The sequence below is a fragment of the Fulmarus glacialis genome, unplaced genomic scaffold (assembly GCF_000690835.1).
Source record: "Fulmarus glacialis isolate BGI_N327 unplaced genomic scaffold, ASM69083v1 scaffold12827, whole genome shotgun sequence".
In the NCBI taxonomy this organism is placed as follows: Eukaryota; Metazoa; Chordata; class Aves; order Procellariiformes; family Procellariidae; genus Fulmarus; species Fulmarus glacialis.
In genome coordinates this window covers 31,309-51,679 of record NW_009221358.1, presented here as the reverse complement: position 1 = coordinate 51,679, position 20,371 = coordinate 31,309, and the positions used below count along the sequence as shown (strand labels likewise).

Below are 20,371 nucleotides of genomic sequence, written 5' to 3'. Positions count from 1 at the left end.
GATTCTGCCCCTCTACTCTGCTCTGGTGAGACCCCACCTGGAGTACTGCATCCAGCTCGGGCATCCTCAGCACAAGAAAGACATGGACCTGTTGGAGCGGGTCCAGAGAAGGGCCACAAAAATGATCAGAAGGATGGAACACCTCTCCTACGAAGAAAGGCTGAGAGAGTTGGGGTTATTCAGCCTGGAGAAGAGAAGGCTTTGGGGAGACCTTATTGCAGCCTCTCAGTACTTAAAGGGGGCTTATGAGAAAGATGGGGACAAACTTTTTAGCAGGGCCTGTTGCGAAAGGACAACGGGTAATGGTTTTAAACTAAAAGAGGGTAGATTCAGACTAGATATAAGGAAGACATTTTTTACAATGAGGGTGCTGAAACACTGGAAGAGGTTGCCCAGAGAGGTGGTAGATGCCCCATCCCTGGAAACATTCAAGGTCAGGTTGGACGGGGCTTTGAGCAACCTGATCTAGTTGAAGATGTCCCTGCCCACGGCAGGGGGGTTGGACTAGATGACCTTTAAAGGTTCCTTCCAAACTATTATATCATTCTATGACTCAAAAAACAAGTCTCAGGTTGAATGTGAGAGGAGAAGGTACATGTTGTGACCTAGGACAATAGAGCAGTCTCCGGGAGGTGGCATTGTGCATCGGGAATGATCCCTGATCAAAGAGCAGGCACTTCACTGTAATGGGGAGGGGCCGACAGCACCAGAGTTGTGCCCAGAGGCAGCCTAATTCCCTTCCTGTAGAATACTACAGTTCCTTGGAGGCCTCCTGAGTGAATTCTTTTTCACCAAAGGTTATAAGAGTCTGGGATATCTAAAGGAGAATTAAATACCCCATGTTCTCATTTTAACTATTGGTAATTGTTTTTTTAATATGATTTACCAGCCTACTTGATTTCCATATAGAGTTGAGGCTAGATAGATGGTAGATGTTGACCACCAGAAATGTGAGAAACAGGAGGTTTCTCCTGTTCTCAACAGGAGAACAACTCCCTTTTTTTTCCCTTTAGCTCATTAAAGTGTTTCTTTGGCAACCCCAAAGAATCCAGTGACAGAGGATAGGGACAGGGATGCAATATTACATGTAAATGCTTGCCCTCAAACTTCCCAGACCTCACTTGTCTGGCAAAATAATGCAATTTATTTTGGTATAATATAGAACCTCCCAAAATGAAAACAAGAATCCTCTGACACCTTATTCACTATATAGATATCATAAAATTTGGGCAGAATTGGAATAAAATATTTTTTCACATTAAAGTGTGTTGTCATATGTTGAAAAAAAGTCTTTAATTGGGAAAAGTAGTATATTTAGAGCAAATTGGAGTTTTGGAGGGTTATGCTGTTATTTTTCACTGGAATTTTTCAAAATAGTGAAACATTTTGAAAAGCTAGCTATAGAGATTCATTAATAGAAAATAACACTTTGATTTTGAACCCAAGAAAAAGAAGTGTGTTAGCTAAAGTGGTTTCTAACGTGTAACACCCTAAATATTTATTACCTTATGGTGGTTCTGCGCTTCCTCTTCCGCTCATTCACTCCAACTTTTTCATTGTATAAAGCTGTATTAAAAGCAAACCAAAACCTGGCAGTTACTTCCACAGAGAATGGAAAACAAGCACAGTCATCACCAGAAAAAAAGTCCCTTTCTTTAAAGACAGAAGAAAGCATAACATATAATGCTGCTGGATAAGAGCAGCACCACACATAGGAGCACTTCTTTCTTTAAGATGGTTGATCATTGTTTTACCCCCAGCTATAAATGGTTATAAGCAAAAATGGTCTGCTACTGGTAAAGCTGCAAACAGCGCTGCCCCTGGGCCTATGTACCTGCGGAGCTGTACTTCAGCCCCCTCCTTTGACGTACCTTCTTCCTCCGTTCTAGGGAGATAGAGCCCATTTCCATACCCCTCGGCTACCTCACCCTCTTTCTTCAGAAACACAGCCTTGGCCCCCAGCCCCATTTATTCATCTGCCTCTTCCACCCCACTTTCTGACAGACAAGTCCCCCCTTGCTGCCTGCACACCTGGTCTTACCCTGCAGCTCAAGCCTGTAACGCTGCTCGGGCGGCCAGCAGCTGCTACCCACCACAACCCCCCCACAAGCAATTCTTGCAATGTGCCGGCCTCTGGTTTCTAGTGCAGTTATAGGGGAAGGAAGCTTTCTACATTTGGTTCAAAGGAAACTGAAGTGTGTGGCGGCAGCAGCTGTTTAACAACATTCCCTACTGAATACAAATGGCAAATCCAAAAAGTAGCATTAAGATCATCTTCTCTTTCTTCCAATGCTAGGTGAGTGCTGCACAGTAGTAGACCTGGCTTTTGTCACCTCCAGACACACTGTTTCCCAGCATCACAATTCATCCAGCTGAAAAGGCTGTTCTTTAAGGCAACCCATTTCCTTCAAATCAACCAACCTCTTCTAAAGTACACTTTGCCCAGTGAACCCCGTGACTCTTCCTGCAACTGGAAGGTAACTGGGCAAGAGGAAGGGAATCCTCTAGCAGAAAAAAGGTCTCATCAAAAACCTCCGTGCCACGCTATTCTTCTTCAGGGTTTAAAGACCACTGCCTCAGCTGAACTCAAATCCTTTCCCCCACAGCCACATGTCATATGCCAGAGGTTGGAATAAAGTCCTTTGCTAGTGAAGAATCCCTGTATGCTGCTAAATGGGCTGTCCTGCAGATCCTAACAACAGCTCTGACCTATGCTACAGAAGTGGAGCTAGTTTACTGGGATTGGACTGAAAGAAATTACTTCCAGTAGGCCAAGTGGTGTTTCTGCTGTTCTGTACCCCCCATGCATTTCAGTTTGTCCCTCCTTGCTCACCCAAAAAAGATAACCAACATTTAATATAAACACACCTTAGTGTTTAAAGCTGGTAAAACAAAAACTTTAGTCTATGGAAGACACGTACTAGTCCTTCAACATGTATATAGGATTCTGGGTTAAAGGCAAATCAATATTTAGAGGATTTCAATTCTCTACCTCCTACTTGTTCTGCTTCCTCCAGCCACTTGGACAGTATCGATTTCAGTTTGCATGCATTCTTGAAACTCAGCTGCAAGTTTTCAAACCGGCAAATAGTAGTTTGGCTGAATTCAGAGCCGTGCACAGCAGCCAGGGCTTCTCCAACGTTGGTTTGTGTATAACCTGCCAAAAACGAAGAGAAAGAAGTCACTTTGGAGCTTTCTAGAAAGGGTTACTTTCCTTGAGACACTTAGCCCTTCACTGCTGACTCTCACGAACAGTGTGTGCCTGCAGTGTCTTCAGGATGGGCTTTCTGCAGAACTCTCTGTGGCTGCCTAGGAGCTCACATCAGAGACACGTTCAGTCTCCTGTTGGTTTCAGTGGAGTTTTACACTGATTTAGTGGAGTTTTACACTCGGAGATTAGAGATTTGAGAAGGATCCAGACACTCCACACCTTTCTTTCTATAGATGGCGCAATGGCAATAAGCTAATCCCTGGCAGCACCGCTGGTCTCCTGTTATTTGTTGCAACAACTAAATTGAAGCGGTCAGAGAAATGCTGCGGTTTCCATGCAGACACTGACTTTGTAACAGCAGCTCCCCGTTCAGTGCTCTGAACGTGTACCTGCCATGTTCAAGGGTCTGGCTCATCGTCCTCCCGTTCTGCCTCTGTGCCAGAACAGGCAGGATCTCTTTAGATGCTGAACGTCTCAAGAGGCAGCTTTTAACCTCCATTTTGATTGCACTAACTCTGTGTCTCTCAATCTCAAACCCACAATTCTGTCTTCCCTTGTAAAGCTCAACCTCAGCCTGTGCAAACTGCATTTTTTCCCATCCGAGCGTTAAGCCCAGTCTTACAGGCTTCTGTGTCATTTGTTTGCATCAGAGGAAGTTTTGTTCCCTCACAAATTCAGGATGAAGATGCAGTAATAATCACTGGGATTAATAGCGCGGGGCCTAGCAAACCTTTCCATTGCTGTGGCTGACATTAAATACACGATACACAGCAAAACTGATGAAGTTGCAAATACTATTTTAAACCCCAAATTTTTGTTTCAGTCCTTATTTTTACACTGCAAATGGAACACACTAGCTTTCTAGCTGTTGAGATAATGCATAGAAACCTGTAATAACCTTATAATTTTTTTACATTTATAAAGCTAGAAGGATGCCCTATTTTGTAATGATACAATGTACTGTTATAAGCAATAATGTCAAAATTGTAACCCTTCATTCAGAGTACCCAATATTCATAAGTGGGCTGAATCTGCAGCGCCGGATGTTATTTTTTTTCAGTACAGCTCAAACAAGGGTGAGACAGGCTTTTACTTTGCAATGTACCTCTATCACCTACAGGTGAGAAAGACAGGGCTTAGTCCACCTTTGTCCTCAGCTAAGACTGCCCAGTGAAAGACGAACACCGGAGACCCTCTAACGCAATCCATCTCTCATCAGCCCCAGTAGTTACCAGACAGCAACAAAGATATCAGTTGCTGCTGTATCTGTGTCTTGGCACAAGAAAATAAACCAGGAAGAGAAGCTTCCTACTGGTATGAAAAATTTGCCATGGATGTCACCATCTTGTATACTGAAATGACATTGCACCATCAGATGAAGCACTTAATGGGGAAGAGGACAGATATGAGAGGTTAGAGCATGCGCTGCCCTAAGTTGCAGAAAATTTGGGGCTATGCAAAATAACACACCTGCTACTGAATTTAATTTAATGAACAGCAATAATTTTCTCTGCACTTAAGACAAATAATTTAAGGGCAGGAAAGTTTAAAGTCACTTTCTGTGTACTAAGTTGCAAAAAACTGAATTTCATTAATTTCGTGCAAGTCTTCTAGGAATAGAGAAAGTTTGGCAGTGCAAGGCAGGACTAGAGACAACTGCAGAGGCTACACCATAAAAAATTTGGAAATAATTGGGCTTTCAACTGGAATTTTTCAGCCTTTTGTTCACGGACATAAAGCACATACCCAGCTTAATTCTCCGCAGCTTAAATTCGTTAGCAAATTTCTCCAGTTCCCTGATTTCAGGGGAGTCCATGTCGACGGGCTCTTCAACAGACTTGCTTTTTCTGCGGAACTCCTGCTTGAAGTCTGTGGCAGTGGGATCGTCTGTGAGGAGGGACTGGTGCATGGGCGTGAAGCCGTGGCCCAGGGCACAGGAGCTGGCGCTCAGGGCGTGCTCCGGGAATTTATAAAGGCAAGGGGTCAGGCTACCTGAGCAACACCAAAAAGAAAACTCAGCACGGTTATTCTCTACCACTACACAAGAAAAACATGCCTTCATCACCTCATAGTCCCTGTCTGTAATATTTATTATATAATATATGCGAATGTATCCAAGAGTAAGGATCTCTCTTGTCCCAATACATGAAAACCAACCAACAGCCACTTTCACAGGCCACAGCCATCCTATTTCTTAGCAAACTGTGATGCACTTAAATAAGATAGTAAATGGTCCAAACTTGAACAAGTAACAATCCAAGGCCTCAGCTGGAATTAAGTGGCACAACAAGATTGATGGATCTATGTCATTTTGAGCAACCTAAAATGTGCCAGTCTCTATTTTCTGGTACAAAGAATATTTCCATGTAAATACCATTTGATGCTCAGACAAGATACTGTCTTGGTTTAGCTTCAGCATAAAATTTGTTTGAGGAAATTACACAGACAAAAACTCAAAGAAAAAAAAAAACAAAACCCAGAACACATTCAGAATGATGGTCCTGGCTTAAAAAGAAATTACTCAAGGATAAAACAAAACTATCTCATGACACCTTTTGTTCACAAGTACCAGACTTAACAAGGAGATTCAGTTAAGAGTGAAGGCTGTTTTTTCACTAGATATTGTACATAGAGCTAAAGAGTCTCTGACCTGAAGGGGGGTGGGGGGGTGGAAATCGTTGGAGAAACATTAACACTCTTCAGTGTATCTGGAGCAGCCAGTAAATTCCAGGTTCTCAGAACATCCTTCCCAATTTTCTAAATTACACAAAACTTTGAGGCAGAACTCAGAACTTCATTAACCTCCCACCCCTTCCTCCATTTACTTTTCTTGTCTTTACTGCCCCAATTGCTCTCACCAGTGTTGGAGGTTCTAACCCCCTAGGAATACTTTATATGTTTCACACAGAATAACCACAAAAGAAGATTTTCTCAAAAAATAAAGGAAAAGAGAAAGACTTGCTTTGCAAGGTGCTGACACCATTTACCACATTGGGATGTGGCATGCTGCATGTCTGTAAGATGCGACTCTGGGAGAGACTTGCTGATAGCATCTCTGGAGTTGCAGGCTTGATGCCTAAAAAAAAAGGAAGGTAAAAAAGGAAAGGAGAAAAATGAAGATGTACTTATTTTGGAATAAACCAAAATGAACTTCTGAGCAATACCTTTTGTTTAATATCTATGGAATTTTCTTGGGGATCTGAACAATGCCAGGAACGTTTGCAACAGGTACATTAATGAACAATGAAATAGGAGCATTTGGATATTTGCACACAGTAAAGGAAGTCTGCTTCACCATCCATGAAAAGTCCCTATGCAGATGTATTTATCTATGCTGACTCACTGTAATATTTCCTTCATCTTAAGTGAAATAAAATGCTGAGTTTGGTTTTGGATTAGCTCTGAGTCACGATTATTTCCTGGGAGTTGTGTTAATTTGGTTTACTGCATTATCTCATTGACTGCTACTTGAACCTGCATAGAATAACAATTCCTCTTTCTTACTCAGCCTGGGACATGGAAGACTGAGCAGGATGCTAGCATACACTCCTAGCGTACATTCATGAGTGTAAAAATCCATGATCATCTGTATGATCTGCCTGCTGAATTCTGCTGTCCTTCTATTATGCTACCATTTTATTTTATAGCTCCAGTCAGGGCTTCATCATCCCAGGTACTGATGACACACAGGTATATCAGGTACATCACTTCTGGTCCCTCAAAAAGTGGTGATCACCAGGGGATGTAGACATAGGCGAGCAAAAAGAGCAGCACTGTCCCAGTCTTGTAGAGAGAAATAAGATACAGAGTAATTTGCTGAGAGATGCAGAGGTTTGGGGAAACTCTGGTCACTGACCCCTAATTTCCTAACTCCTTTTCCAGTGCCTTAACCCCAGTCCTGTCTTCTTTAAGCAACTGTCTTGAATCAGTCCTTCTAAAGCAAAACTGACCAAAATTAACATGCTAATAGCCCACCCAGCTGAGGGTATGTCTCTTACCTGCCATCACCCCGTAGGTAGACGGTTGATTTCCATAATGACAGGAAGGCACAGAGTAATGAAGGCCTGCCAAAATATTCCCAAAGTCATCATGGCAAAGCGGATACGGGAGCATATAGGAGTTTGGATCAAAGACAAAACAGACAGGACGAATAAGAAAATGTGTGAGGATTCAAGACATAGCCTTTAAGTTCAGAGGCAGACAGTATCCCTGTATGTGGTTTTTGTTCGCATTTAGTAAGCATTTGACTCTGGGCCATAACCATCAGGTTAACACTGCTGGAAGTCCAGACACTTGGCTGGATCGCACCAGATGAGACTGCCAGTATAAATAGTGAGATACCCTCTGAGCCAAGACCAGAAATCGTCATGCTGTGGTCTCGATGCACTATTTTTTAGTATAATCTATGGGCATAACCCAGTTTACATATACTGCTGAGCAAGGGAAGCATTGAACTCTCCAGGACGAGACCGGTTCCTCTCCCCACCGAACTTCCACACACCACTTCATTTAATCTTACATAAAAACTTGCCCTATGTTCCCAGAAAATTGATTGACTTCGCTGTCATGCAAACCCCACAGTGAACACAGACATCAAGGCAGGCAATATTTTGTGCATGCCTAAGACCTGGGCTTCCAAAAGCACCAGTTTGGGACATTTACTTTGAGGCATCCAGAAGTCACATTTTCTTAAGTGCCAAGCCACCAAAAACATTTCAGAGTGCTTTGGCAGGGTGGTAGGGAAACAGGACAATAGACTCTGGGCTCTTCTAAAAAGTTAGGCCTAAATCAACATTTTCCATCATCAGCACCAACAAACACACAATTAATTTATCCCTTTATCTAGTGTTTTCACAGGGGTGTTTTAGATCTGTGCTCAGTAATCACCAGTGCCTGAAGAATCGGACAATTTTTTACTGAATACAAAATGAGAGATATGGTTATTTCTCATGCATAAGTAGGCACAGAAATGCATATACTGTCCCCCTCTAACAACTGCTATAAAGTATAATATTAAAAATTCATGTTTGTGAACATTCAGATATGTAAAACTGCACTTTAGAGTGCACATTCCAGTTGTTCAAAACAATATAATTAATTAGGGATTAGAATCTCTGTTTTTTACAACAGTAATCATAACAGTAAAATGCCCTGTTTAGATACACTTATACAGATACAAAATCTACTAAAACAGGCATACTTATACTAGTATAAATGCACCCCAAATAAGATTGCATTAATAATACTAATGCATTTAAAGCAATGCAACTTTTCTGTTGAAATAAAATCTAAATGTTTACTGGTGTTTTCTTCTTCTATTATTTCATAATCCATAAACTATAATTTTTATGCATAAAAATAGCATTTTCAAATTGCTAATAAGGATTTAAAATTAAATAGTGAGGATGATGCTATTTAAATTAAATAATAACAATTAAAGTGTTGAGGATACTGCAGAACATCATCTGTATAACAAGATATAGTATTTGAACAGAAGCATATTCACCTCTATTTTGCGATGCAGAATTGTCACATGCATTTTAAAAAAAAATGACATTTAACCTAAGTCATTATTAAAAATTCTTTCACGTCTACTTTGTGCACAAATTCTCCTTAGATGCTTTCACCAGAATGGCATTGTTTATTACAACTTCTGAATCTGTATATGAAGTTTGTAAACCTTTACTCATTATAGTTAGCATCCTCTGTCACTGCTTCCATTCTCTCAGGGTCATCTGCTAGATGTGATCCTGCAAACAAAACTCCCACTGACTACAGTGGTGTTTGTTCTTGGGTGGTAACTACAAAATATCAAAACCCACACCTGAAGCAGATGAGCAAATGCTTTTGGCTGGCTGTCACCATATGCTTTTTATTATGAATCAGATGAATCTAGAAAATACTACTATGATACAGATACATAAATTTGGCCTCATACAAAATTTAAATTTTCCTGTTCTCTACTACCACTGCTAACCAACAGCCGTATTAGGATATTTTGAGCCTCCTGCTTAATATAAAAGATCCTGTTATCCATCACCAGTGCTCAGTTTTCATTACTTACATGCTTTTTTCTTCTTATTAAAATGTTTTATTACCAATGCATTTCAGGAGAAGGCTAGTTTCTCACTAAGACTCCAAATAAAATCCTTACCTTAATGCAACTTCAAATAAATCAAAACTATTTCTTTTTCTGTTCCTGAAAGCTTTCCGTCAACAATTCCTATATTTTGGAATCCCACTTCTGCAGTTTTAAGGCTGCAAGAAAACTCTCTCTCTCTCAGACAGTTCAGTGATTACATAGTCCTAGTATTTAAATGCAATTAATTGGATTAAATACATGAACACAAAAAATTCAAAAATATTGATGAGACTTCTGTCACCAATATTGAACTTCCCACTTAAATCTTAGTCTTGATTCAGTATGCAGTGTGCTTTGTAAAACAATGTTTTTCCTTCTTGAAAGCTTCCCCAAATGATATTTAGACCTGACCTGTTTTAAATACATTTTCCATTTAATTTATATTATTTTAAATTTTGGTTACACAATAAATAAACTTTCAATTAATTTACATGACACTTGTCATTGAAGACTATATAGTCGTAATAACAGTGACAGTTTGAACCTGTTCTAAGTTAATGCATTTGTAGCATACTTGAGCCTAATCTTGTAACAAACTAAGAGAAAGCTACAAATTTAGCTAAAACACAAACATTTAAGATGTTCCTGACTCACTCATCAAGCAGAGTTTTGTGAAAATGCTTCTACTTCAATGTAGTCCCAATCTGACATAACATTGATACCAAACACTGTAAATATTGCAGAACTCGATGAACACGTATCATCCAAAAGCATTGCAAATGAGAGTTACTGAGAGCAAGATTATTTTTAAAAAGTACCTGTAGACACAACATTGGTGGCATGGTTAGAAACCGGCAGGCACTCTGCAGCGCTGTGATGCATTATCAGAGGCAGAGAGGGAGAAGAGTCAGAATTCAAGGGTACAAAGGTGTCGGATGAAGCAAACGCTTGGCAAGTCATACCCTCCAACAGGCAGAAGAGCCACTTGCCCCTGTTTTCTAACAAAACAGATCCTGTGCAATTAACGGCAGCTCAAACTCTATTCCAGGCTTTTTACCTGCATATACATATACAGGAGGGCTCCAGAGCACAGGGAGGTCGTGTGCAGGTATTTATACCACTAGGAAATCCCTTTATCCATTTTAATGTTCTTTTCCCAGCAATATTGCTATACTGCTATAGAGCCTCCTTCCTTCCCACACAACACAATACGTGTCCAATTAATAGCGAGGAAAGAAGAGGGAAACCAGAGACGTGATTTGACAGATATTTTCAATTAGGTCTTTTGTGAAGAACAATGACCAGAAAAAAAAATACAAAAGTATCGTCTCCAAAGTCGGTAGCAACGAGACAGGTACGTTTAATACTAAGTAGGTTTCCACAGTTAACACCTGTCCCCAAAATCTCATCCGGGCAATTTTCTGGAAGGCAACCCAGCTGAGAGCTCAATCAAAAGTCTGCAAAAGTCAAGAACCTATAGCAAAATAATCTAAATTAACCCAATTCCCAGCAGTTTCACAGCAATCACTTGACTTAACATATACTAGTATAAATCAGAGACGTGTAATGTGGAGCAGCTGCATCCAGGAGGAAGTTTCTGAACAGATAGCTTTACATAAGCATGAAGCGCTAAATGTTTATCCAAGATAAATTCTTGAAAGAGCCCATAGTGTCACATAAAACTCATTCACAGTTCCTGTTTTTAATTTATACTACCGCAGCATCTACAGTCTCATCCAGAAGGTGCTGGTCTTTATTGTGCTACACACTGAGTAAAAGCAGGATCTTTCTCGGAGAATTTGCTAAGTGATTTGTTGGCATGAGACTGGAATTACTTTGGAGCAGTAAAAAACATACAGGTTACCCTAAAAATGATGAAAATTACTGCAGTACATCATAGTCACATATTCTACGTATATGCCATGAATTTTAAAGGAAAAAATTACACAGATGGTCTATTTCATTTATTTTTACTTTTTAGGAGGTAAAAAGTATTGATGTGGAGGGGTTATTTTGTGGTCTGTTTTTTGAGGGGTTTTGGGGTTTTTTTTTGTGACCAAAGATAATTGGGTCAGACCTTTTATTTATTTTATGTAAAGATGACGATGTGTTTGGTATTCCAAACTGGTTCAAATGTCTGAATTAGGATTTTGATGGCATAGACCTCAGATACCTAGAGGGACCTTGACAGGCTTGAGACGTGGGCCCGTGTGAACCTCACCAAGTTCAACAAGGGCAAGTGCAAGGTCCTGCACGTGGGTCGTGGCAATCCCAAGCACAAATACAGGCGAGGCGGAGAATGGACTGAAAGCAGCCCTGAGGAGGAGGACTTGGGGGTGTTGATTAATGAGAAGCTCAACATGACCCAGCAATGTGCGCTTGCAGCCCAGAAAGCCAACCGTATCCTGGGCTGCATCAAAAGAAGCGTGACCAGCAGGTCAAGGGAGGTGATCCTCCCCCTCTACTCCGCTCCCGTGAGACCCCACCTGGAGTACTGCGTTCAGCTCTGGGGTCCCCAACATAAGGAGGACATGGACCTGTTGGAGCCAGTCCAGAGGAGGGCCACAAAGATGATCAGAGGGCTGGAGCACCTCTCCTATAAAGACAGGCTGAGAGAGCTGGGGTTGTTCAGCCTGGAGAAGAGAAGGTTCCAGGCAAACCTTATAGCAGCCTTCCAGGACATGAAGGGGGCCTACAAGAAAGCTGGAGAGGGACTTTTTACAAGGGCATGTACTGACAGGACAAGGGCTAACGGCTTTAAACTGAAAGAGGGTAGATTTAGATTAGCTATAAGGAAGAAGTTCTTCACTATGAGGGTGGTGAGGCACTGGAACGGGTTGCCCAGAGATGTTGTGGATGCCCCATCCCTGGAAGCGTTCAAGGCCAGGTCGGATGGGGCTTTGAGCAACCTGGTCTAGTGGAAGCTGTCCCTGCCCACAAAAGGGGGGTTGGAATGAGAAGATCTTTAAGGTCCCTTTGACTCAAACCATTCTATGATACGGGAGAAATCACACAAGTTATTGTGTCATTTTTCATGGATTATTGCCAAAAAGTGGTATTGCATTGAGCCATTCTGTAGAATCCTTGACACTATCTGTAAATGTGTTTTGGGGAAGGCTGTGTCTGAGGCTGTTGAGAAATTTCGGAAGAATTACTGCATATGGCAAATTGCACGTGTGCTTTAACAGTGGTGAAGCTCTATGCTCATAACGACTATCTATGCATGCACTTTCATATTGCAAAATATACAAAAACTTTAAAATAATCTTTGCAATATTATGGAAGATACTGTCATCAAATGAACTGCCATCTGTATTACTTTGGGCTTGGCCCAAGTAACACAGTAATATCTGTGGATTCATGAGTATGCTGACTAATGAGTGAAAACGGAGTCTTAAACTCTAACATTTCATTCAGCTAAGGGCGTGTTTCGAACCTATACAGTCCTCAGAGCGTGGCACTGAAGGGAACTAGGAACGATGACATTGCCTTGCAACACCCTGCAGACTATAAACAGTTCTCAAAGGGTATATCCTTCTTATGACAAAAATAATTTTGTTAGCTCCAATGGTAGATGTGTAACACTCGGCCAGAGTGCTATACATAAACTGTTACTCAAGTGAGTAGAAATTCAACAATTATTTTAAGCGTTTTCTCCTCTGGTGACCTTTTCTCCCTCAGCAAGGGGCATGATACACCAACAAGGAGCTTCAGTCCACCTACCTACTGGGGTTTTGAAGCCGTGGGAGAAAAAGAAACACTAAGAATAACTTTACAGCCCTGTCCTTGACAATTCTTTTTCTCAAATCCCAACAGGTAATATTTCTACTGCAAACTCATAGCTAGATGCAAAGAAGTTGTAGCCTGTCCCAAGTGCAAGATGGAGCTCACTTCCAGATTTCCATTTCTTCCTGAGGTCAGGAGACTTACCTAATTTTGCTCAGGCACCCAAACTTTCCAGACCGATACAGTTCATTAGAGGAGGTGGTAGTAGGTTCATGAAGGGTGCTCATCTGCAGAAGCTGGGACCGAGAAAGACTGGGAAAACACGTGCAGCCAGCGATCAGGAGGCACTGAACTTTTCCTCAGAGTACAGTAAAAAGCTGTTTTGTGAAACCACCCCAGAGACCACCTCAAATGAGTTTTTCATGCCACTGCTATTTAGTGTTGTGTTTCATACTGCTGAATGACTTGGATTTTTATTTTTATGTGTTTGTGCCACATTGCCTACTTCTCACTACAGGTAACAACTTCACTATTTTTCTTTTTGTTTTGATTATGACTGAGTTTTTAGTTGCATTTGGTTTAAAATAAAGTTATTTGGCACTATTTTTGAGGATCCTGAACAGCTAGACTCTGTTACCAATACAAGATATTTGACAAATTTCACATTCATCAGGTAGAATAATAGAGCTCATTTCTAACAAGAGTAACACCTCTCCTAAATCTTTGTTACAACCCTCTGTGGATACTGTGCTAAGTCTTTTGCTACTTCTGTTCTGCCAAGAAGAATCCCTTGGTGGTGAAGCCCTGTCACGCCAGCCACACTCAGCTGTTTGGCTGGGCTTCAGATTGTTTGTCTTACCCAAAGTTACCCTATGACTCTGTACATTGTAATTTCATGGTCAGTTTTAAAATTCTACCTCACAGCAGAAGGATTTTGCTCATACTTGCTCTTCTTATCCCAACTCCTATCTAGATCTGCAGTAATAGATAGTCTTCTGCTTGTTTAGGGAGGTCCTGGGACCACATGGACCTGAGAATTGCTTCCTTACTGCCATGCTGACATCTCAGGAACCTGTGCCAGGTCTTTGTCAAGGACGCTCCATTCTGGCCATAAGAACATGCTAATCATAAGCAAAAAGGATGATACAGTGCTCCTCTCCTGTGTCAAGAAGCAATCAGACTTTCAGACTGGAGAAGTCAGGTTGGACTAACAGCTGTTTCTCTCCTCTGACTACACTCACAGAAAACCCATGTTGTTCCAGGCTGGTAGACCACAAATGGGAGACCTGAATGATGGGGTTTTTTTGGTTGGTTCATTGTTTGTTTTTTTTTTTTAGATCTTAATCTTAAAGGACTGTAAAAGCTACCCAACATCCTTTTTTCCTCCTCAAAAATCAACTGATGCGCCAGCTTATCTACAGCCTTAGAATAGAAATGCTCCCCCTTACTTCATTATGTGACCTATATCTGTCCTCCTTCCAAACTGCATTCTTTGGCCAGATCTTAAAAAGAAAGACAGGACCGTACTAATTATATGCTAATAAATCCCAGTCACCATCTAAATCTCAACACTGCATCCCAAGTTTGGACAGCTTATGGAAACCAAATGCATGTGTCCTTTTCTGGTGAGAGAGTGCTTTATGATTAAGAAAGGCTTCACTGGACATACTCAAGTGGACCAAGTAATATACATGGAAGTCACTATCACTCAGAGAGCCCTCTCTTCATTTATTTCTGAATTGTCTTCTAATAGTTAAAAATGAAAGTGTAACAGTTCAGCTGAGGGTTTCTGCCAGCAATTTCAGACCTGCTGCTATCGACTGAAAGAGATTGCCCCTTCCCTACGTTTACAATGTCTCTCAAAAATTCAGTGGGGGTTTTCTGCTATGTTGTTGGTACATGTCACAGTAAAGCCCATCTGCCCCCTCCTGAATCCTCCGTTGAAACTGGCCTTTCAAGTGGCTATTACTTCTATAAGGAGGACTAGGGAAAATTAAGATTTTAATGACTGAGCCCCTTTTTACAATGTCCATTATGGGATAATGCCAAGCTCACTTTAGTTTCTTCCCTTAAAAGTTATCTCCAATTTTTACTTCATGTCAGGAGGCTGATTCTTTTCCCCTTAAAACTGTTCTGACTGAATCCCCAAATACTGAAGGTAGCCTTCAAAAAATCTTTGAGTTTTTGTTTAGACAGAATTAAGCTATTTGTTTTCGTGGCAGAAAAGTCGCTTCACATGGTTTTCTCAGCTCAGAGAGCCTCTCTTTGTAGGCTCTCAGGACTGGCTGTGAGACAGCCAGGGAAAGCACCATCATTTTGCTCCACAGGAGCACAGCATCTCTGTTCCCAAGAGTTGATTCCATGCTGATCAACAGCATGGACTTTCACTCTCACCTTTGCCAAGCACTACATAATTACTAAGGAAACCAGACACAACGCAGGTCTTGGCAGCATCATTCATTCCTTTTCCTGGGTCTCAGAGACCTTCTTCTAGATAAGTTGCAAATATAAGGCTTGTTCAAATAAAGAGTTTGTAGAGACTTCCATCATAATCACTATGAAACTCCTAAGGCTGAAACATATCCCACTTAATCTCCCACATGTACATTTGCACTCTGGAGAGGATGTGTGTGTATAGACATATTTATATCTATACACACCTATGTATCTCTCCCAATAATGCATCTCAGAGAACCTCTGGTTCCTTTAAGAGTAAGCTTCACTTTTGCCTTTACTACACACGGGGTGGGGGATCTTGAACTCTTTCTATTTCTGATACTACTACAATTTGCATCCTGTCACCCCTGTACGTTTTTGCACAATGTACTTGTATGTAAAAATTCCTGTCATGTTTCATTTTTGTGCAGAATACTTAACTTCCCAGGTTTTAATTCCATAATTTCATGGTTAGTTTTTACTGAGTTGGGTAAAAACTATAAAATAAATAGAAAGGAAACGGAGAACTACCTTCTGACTTGCTTCTATTTTGCCAGTAACAGTCTTTTGCAGATACATGATAAAACAACGGGTTGAGCATTCTCCAACTGCATTCCAGATTTCCATAGAGTTCCAGCTCTACTGGGGCTTTCAGTTGTACCATTCCTCTCTGTAAGGTATTTTCTTAATTTATTTTACTCCTGGTACACTCTGCACTGCTCAGCAATCATGCAAAGCTATAACTGTTCCCTGTGAAGCATCAAAGCTCTGCCTGCTCAATGCTGTGTAACAAGAGCATCTGAGAAGCATAGTGGAGGCCATTTCATGCGCACACGGACCCGAAAAGTTCCTTATTGGAACCGCAAGTGCTCAGTTCCTCCTTTCCCCATGTCAACTCAGTAGCACACTTGGGCCTCAGCCCTCAGGCAGAAATACTTTATTGTTGCTGCACAGGCTGCATTGGAAAGCTGGTCTGTGAAACCCACAGTACAGTGAAAGTAGCCCCAGCTTTCCTTAAATACAGATGCTTGGGCTGCTCCTCAGTATCACACGTGCACTTCATTTTTCAAGGACTTATCTTCACAGAGTGAGCAGTCCCAACGGAAGGTGGTATCAATAGGAGCTGGAAGTACTGAGCATCACGAAAAGGCAAGTCTGAGAGAGATTTCAGCACGTCTCGGAACATAAGCATTAAATATGCCAGTATTATCACACAAAACCAGTGACCTGGGTAGAAATAAGCACCAGTGTTAAAATTGCAGATGATGTGTCATTTTTGCAAGATTTTAATATTTTCAGTAGTTCACAACTGCTCTAAAGATCTGCATGTTTACACAATTCTTCCCCTTATTTTTGCTATCTGAAAAGGCCTTTAACTGAAATTACTATGCTCATGTTGTTATTGAAATACTAAAAAGACACAGGGATATCATAGATTTACGGTTTACTTCCCACACTGTAAATGAAAAAGACATCTTTAAGTACATTACACTGTGCACAAGAAAAAAAAAATCTCCTTTCTTAGGTAAGACATAAATTTACTAACTAACTGTCAGTGTATGCCATGGATAGTTTCATCCACAAACGATGGGGAAGGAGGGAGGATTAAACATATTCAAGGAAGACACTTTCCCAGGGACCAGCACAAAGCAATTCCCTTTTAAAAACCTGTAGAAGGCTTATCCCGTCTTGCTGCCAAAGTCTGGTTCGTTGGACTCTGAGTAAAAAACCTGTGTAATTGCATTAGAGCAAACAATAGCCTTTAAGCCCGATTTAGACCAAGTGGGACTACTTGATAAAGACCAAAAAGAACGTAAGATTATTTGTTTCTCCAAACCACCTGTCTTTAACGTTAGATCATCTCCGCAGAAAAGAGCCCCTGAACGTACAGCACAGACATGATCTGTTATCTGCAGGGAAAGGTGTTTTTCCCACGGCTCTCAAAGAACAACCTGAGCCTTGTCAGCAGCTCCCCATACAGGGAGCATCATAAAATATATTTAAACTTATAGATAAGATTTACAAACTTAAATAACACAGCTATACTGGTTCCACTGGTTTGCTTCATGCTCCCAGTCAGACTGGTGCTTCTCAAAATGTTACATATTGCACATACACTGCTGGAGAGACACCTTGACGCTTCATGGCAGTGGTCCAAGCTCATTCCAGTGTAACTCTGGTGAAAAGCTGCATAGGATCAGGCTGCAAACAGTTATGATTGGGCCCAGACAGTGGACGTATACCAGGTCTGAAGTTAGCCAAGTATGTGGAAAAAAAAGTTGTAGTTAACATCTTCAAAACATTTACAAAATACTAACAATAATAACGATTTCACAATTGTTAAAGGCCAGGTTTAAAACTCAGATGTGGTATGGCTGACTCATTTTCGGTTAATTCAGGACCACATAACATCCTTTTCAGTGGCAAAAATCTATTTGTCCATGTAATTTTTCATTTGGAAAATTGGAACTTTTCCATTTCATATACTTGGTTATGAATTCATATCCGCACAGTGCTATTTCTAACAACCTAACTTTTCAGTGAGCACTCTTATTCCTGTCCAAATGACTTCCTTCATTTTTTCAGAAAGGGTGTCTGTAACACCAGGAAGCTTTTATCTTGCAAACAGGGCTTTTGCTACAGTAACCAGACCATTAATTCTTTCTTAGTTTTCCCTTTTATATTACAAGACAAACATTGCTTTCACAAAGTTTTTGTAAATATTCATGTACACTGAATACCGTGTAAATGGTACTGTGAACCTTGCAAATTTAACGTTGCCTTGGAGCTTCAAAGTACTAACCTTTTTTTTATTTTTTAAAAAGTTAGTAAACTCCCCTCACGTCAGACGGAGTCATAAAAACAGTTATTAATATTTGACTTTATTATCTACCTGCATCTAAGCTGAGTTTTCAATTATGAATCAAACTTCTGCAGTCAGAAGTCATATTTCTTGATATTTTCAGACTCAAAAATGTATTCAATTACAAAAAGATCAGATCATTCATTCATATGATATAGTATATGCTTACTAAAACTTAGTTAAAACAAACAACAAGAAAATCAGAGTAGTTTCGTAAGGATCAAACATAGTAAAATGATATCACCTGCTAAGGCTTTGATTTCACGGTACTTTCTTAAAAAGAGAAAAGCTCTCAACATGGTACCTAGGCAAACAAATAATGGTTAGACATGTTTTATTTTTTGCCTACTGGATAGTAACATGAAATCTTTAGAAAACCCTAACATTTAAAAGTTACTATAGCATAGAAATTAGTTACATTCCCTTGCACTTTAAAGGTCCCTTCACATTCCCCAAAATGGTGCAAACATATACATCCCCTGCTTCTCAGTTTGTACATTCATTAGCAAAACAGTTTTGCCTCAAATGCCGTTAATCAAAAAGTCATGTTTATTTAAAAAATAATTAAAAAAAAAAAAAAAGAAAGAAGAACTGACCAGCTCCACGTCTGAAATGCCCCTTTATTCCTTGAAGCAACACAAAGATGGAAGGAAACAAAATATAAAAGAATGAATGTAAGTACACCAGAGCAAAGAAAGTACAGCAAATGAGTCAGACCTAAAAGAGACAGCTTGCCAGGGTAAAGTTGCTAACCCAGATCCTTGAATTCATAAAACTCTCCCCAGAAAATGCCTCGGAACCATCCAGATCGGCCGTCCAAATACCCACCAACCTAAGATGGAAATTCATCAACAGTACATATAGCCAAAGACCACATCATCTCATCTCTGCAGCTTTGCTATGAATTAGTCCATTTACTATTAAAGATGACAAAATCTGTCATAAAAACTAGAATCTAACAGGCAGTACAAGCTTTCCCCTATCCAAAGTGCAAAAATCTACCAAACATAACTTATTCTCAGAAATAAGCAATTAAGCAATTGTATTAAATTGTATTAAACAGTGAAAATGAGCAAACCCCCAAATATTTTTCTTGAAAACATCTTTCACTTCACATATCTCCAAAAGCAAAAATTATTTTTAATTCCCAAAGAGGGCATCGAAGACTTGCCTCACTACCTTTTGAAAGGATTTCAGAAATTCCTTTCTAGGGGTCAAAAATCCTGAAAGGATCAGAGTACATTTAAAGGCTCAAAACATTCTTCCATGGATGTTAATCTCAGTGAGATGCCTTTAGCATTACAGCCTGTGCCTTCTTTGAACAACATACCCCTTCTGTTATTTTCCTGGGAAGATGTATTTCATGATCTGGTTTTACGCCCATTTCCAGCTCTTGGATCACAATGAAGTCTCTGCTATAGCAAGACAATCCTCATGAGCATCTTCACCCCCTTCATGACACATAGTGAAAGAACGTGTTTTACCATATATTCTTTATGTGATCTCATCTCCAACTTTTACAATTAACTTGGTTGGAAAGAATACCAAAAAAAGTTTGGTAGTCTAGAGACTTAGTATAAGCAGCCATCAATTTCACATGATTCACATCATAGCCAGAGGCAAATGCGTGCCTCATCTGCCCATGCCTCTCTAGGGAAGTCTGAGAGGCGTGTAATAGGTAACAATAGACATCACACTCTGGGAGACTGATTAATACTTTTGCCCATTGCTCAACTTTATTGCAAACTTGGGAGAAGGGTAAGTTAAAACTCACAGGAAATGTTCTGAATAATGAGGATTCTCATTTTTTCCTCCCCCTTCTTCTCCCTCTGGCATAACAATCGCCCTCTGAGGTGCTCATCTGCTTCCCTCCTCTGCTCCATGCCTCCAGTCCCTATTCCCCACTCCTCCTTCATTACATATCAAGAGGAACAGGAAAGGAAAGAGGAACAGGTTGATATGTTCCCAATTATATTTGGATATCTGACCAGCAGAACTGATGAACAATTTTCAGCCATAAAGTTATTCCAAAACTAAAAGCAAAATCTTTAGT

At 40.4% G+C, this 20,371-nt stretch overlaps 1 protein-coding gene across 2 annotated transcripts in view; it reads right to left on the bottom strand.

The window, feature by feature from the left end:
* The window catches only part of POU1F1 (POU class 1 homeobox 1), a 13,410-nt gene extending 3,032 nt beyond the window's left edge, over positions 1-10,378 (bottom strand). The window contains exons 1-6 of one of the 2 annotated variants that reach the window (XM_009581084.1): positions 10,112-10,378; positions 7,210-7,275; positions 6,174-6,287; positions 4,958-5,203; positions 2,993-3,157; positions 1,506-1,566 (exon numbers count right to left, since the gene is read on the bottom strand). In XM_009581084.1, the coding sequence (XP_009579379.1) occupies positions 1,506-1,566; positions 2,993-3,157; positions 4,958-5,203; positions 6,174-6,287; positions 7,210-7,275; positions 10,112-10,253 (794 nt within the window). In that variant the 5' untranslated portion in view covers positions 10,254-10,378. Of the gene's footprint in view, positions 1-1,505; positions 1,567-2,992; positions 3,158-4,957; positions 5,204-6,173; positions 6,288-7,209; positions 7,276-8,098; positions 8,105-10,111 lie in introns of both variants that reach the window. The other variant, XM_009581085.1, reaches the window with a different exon arrangement.
* Positions 10,379-20,371: the final 9,993 nt, after the last annotated feature.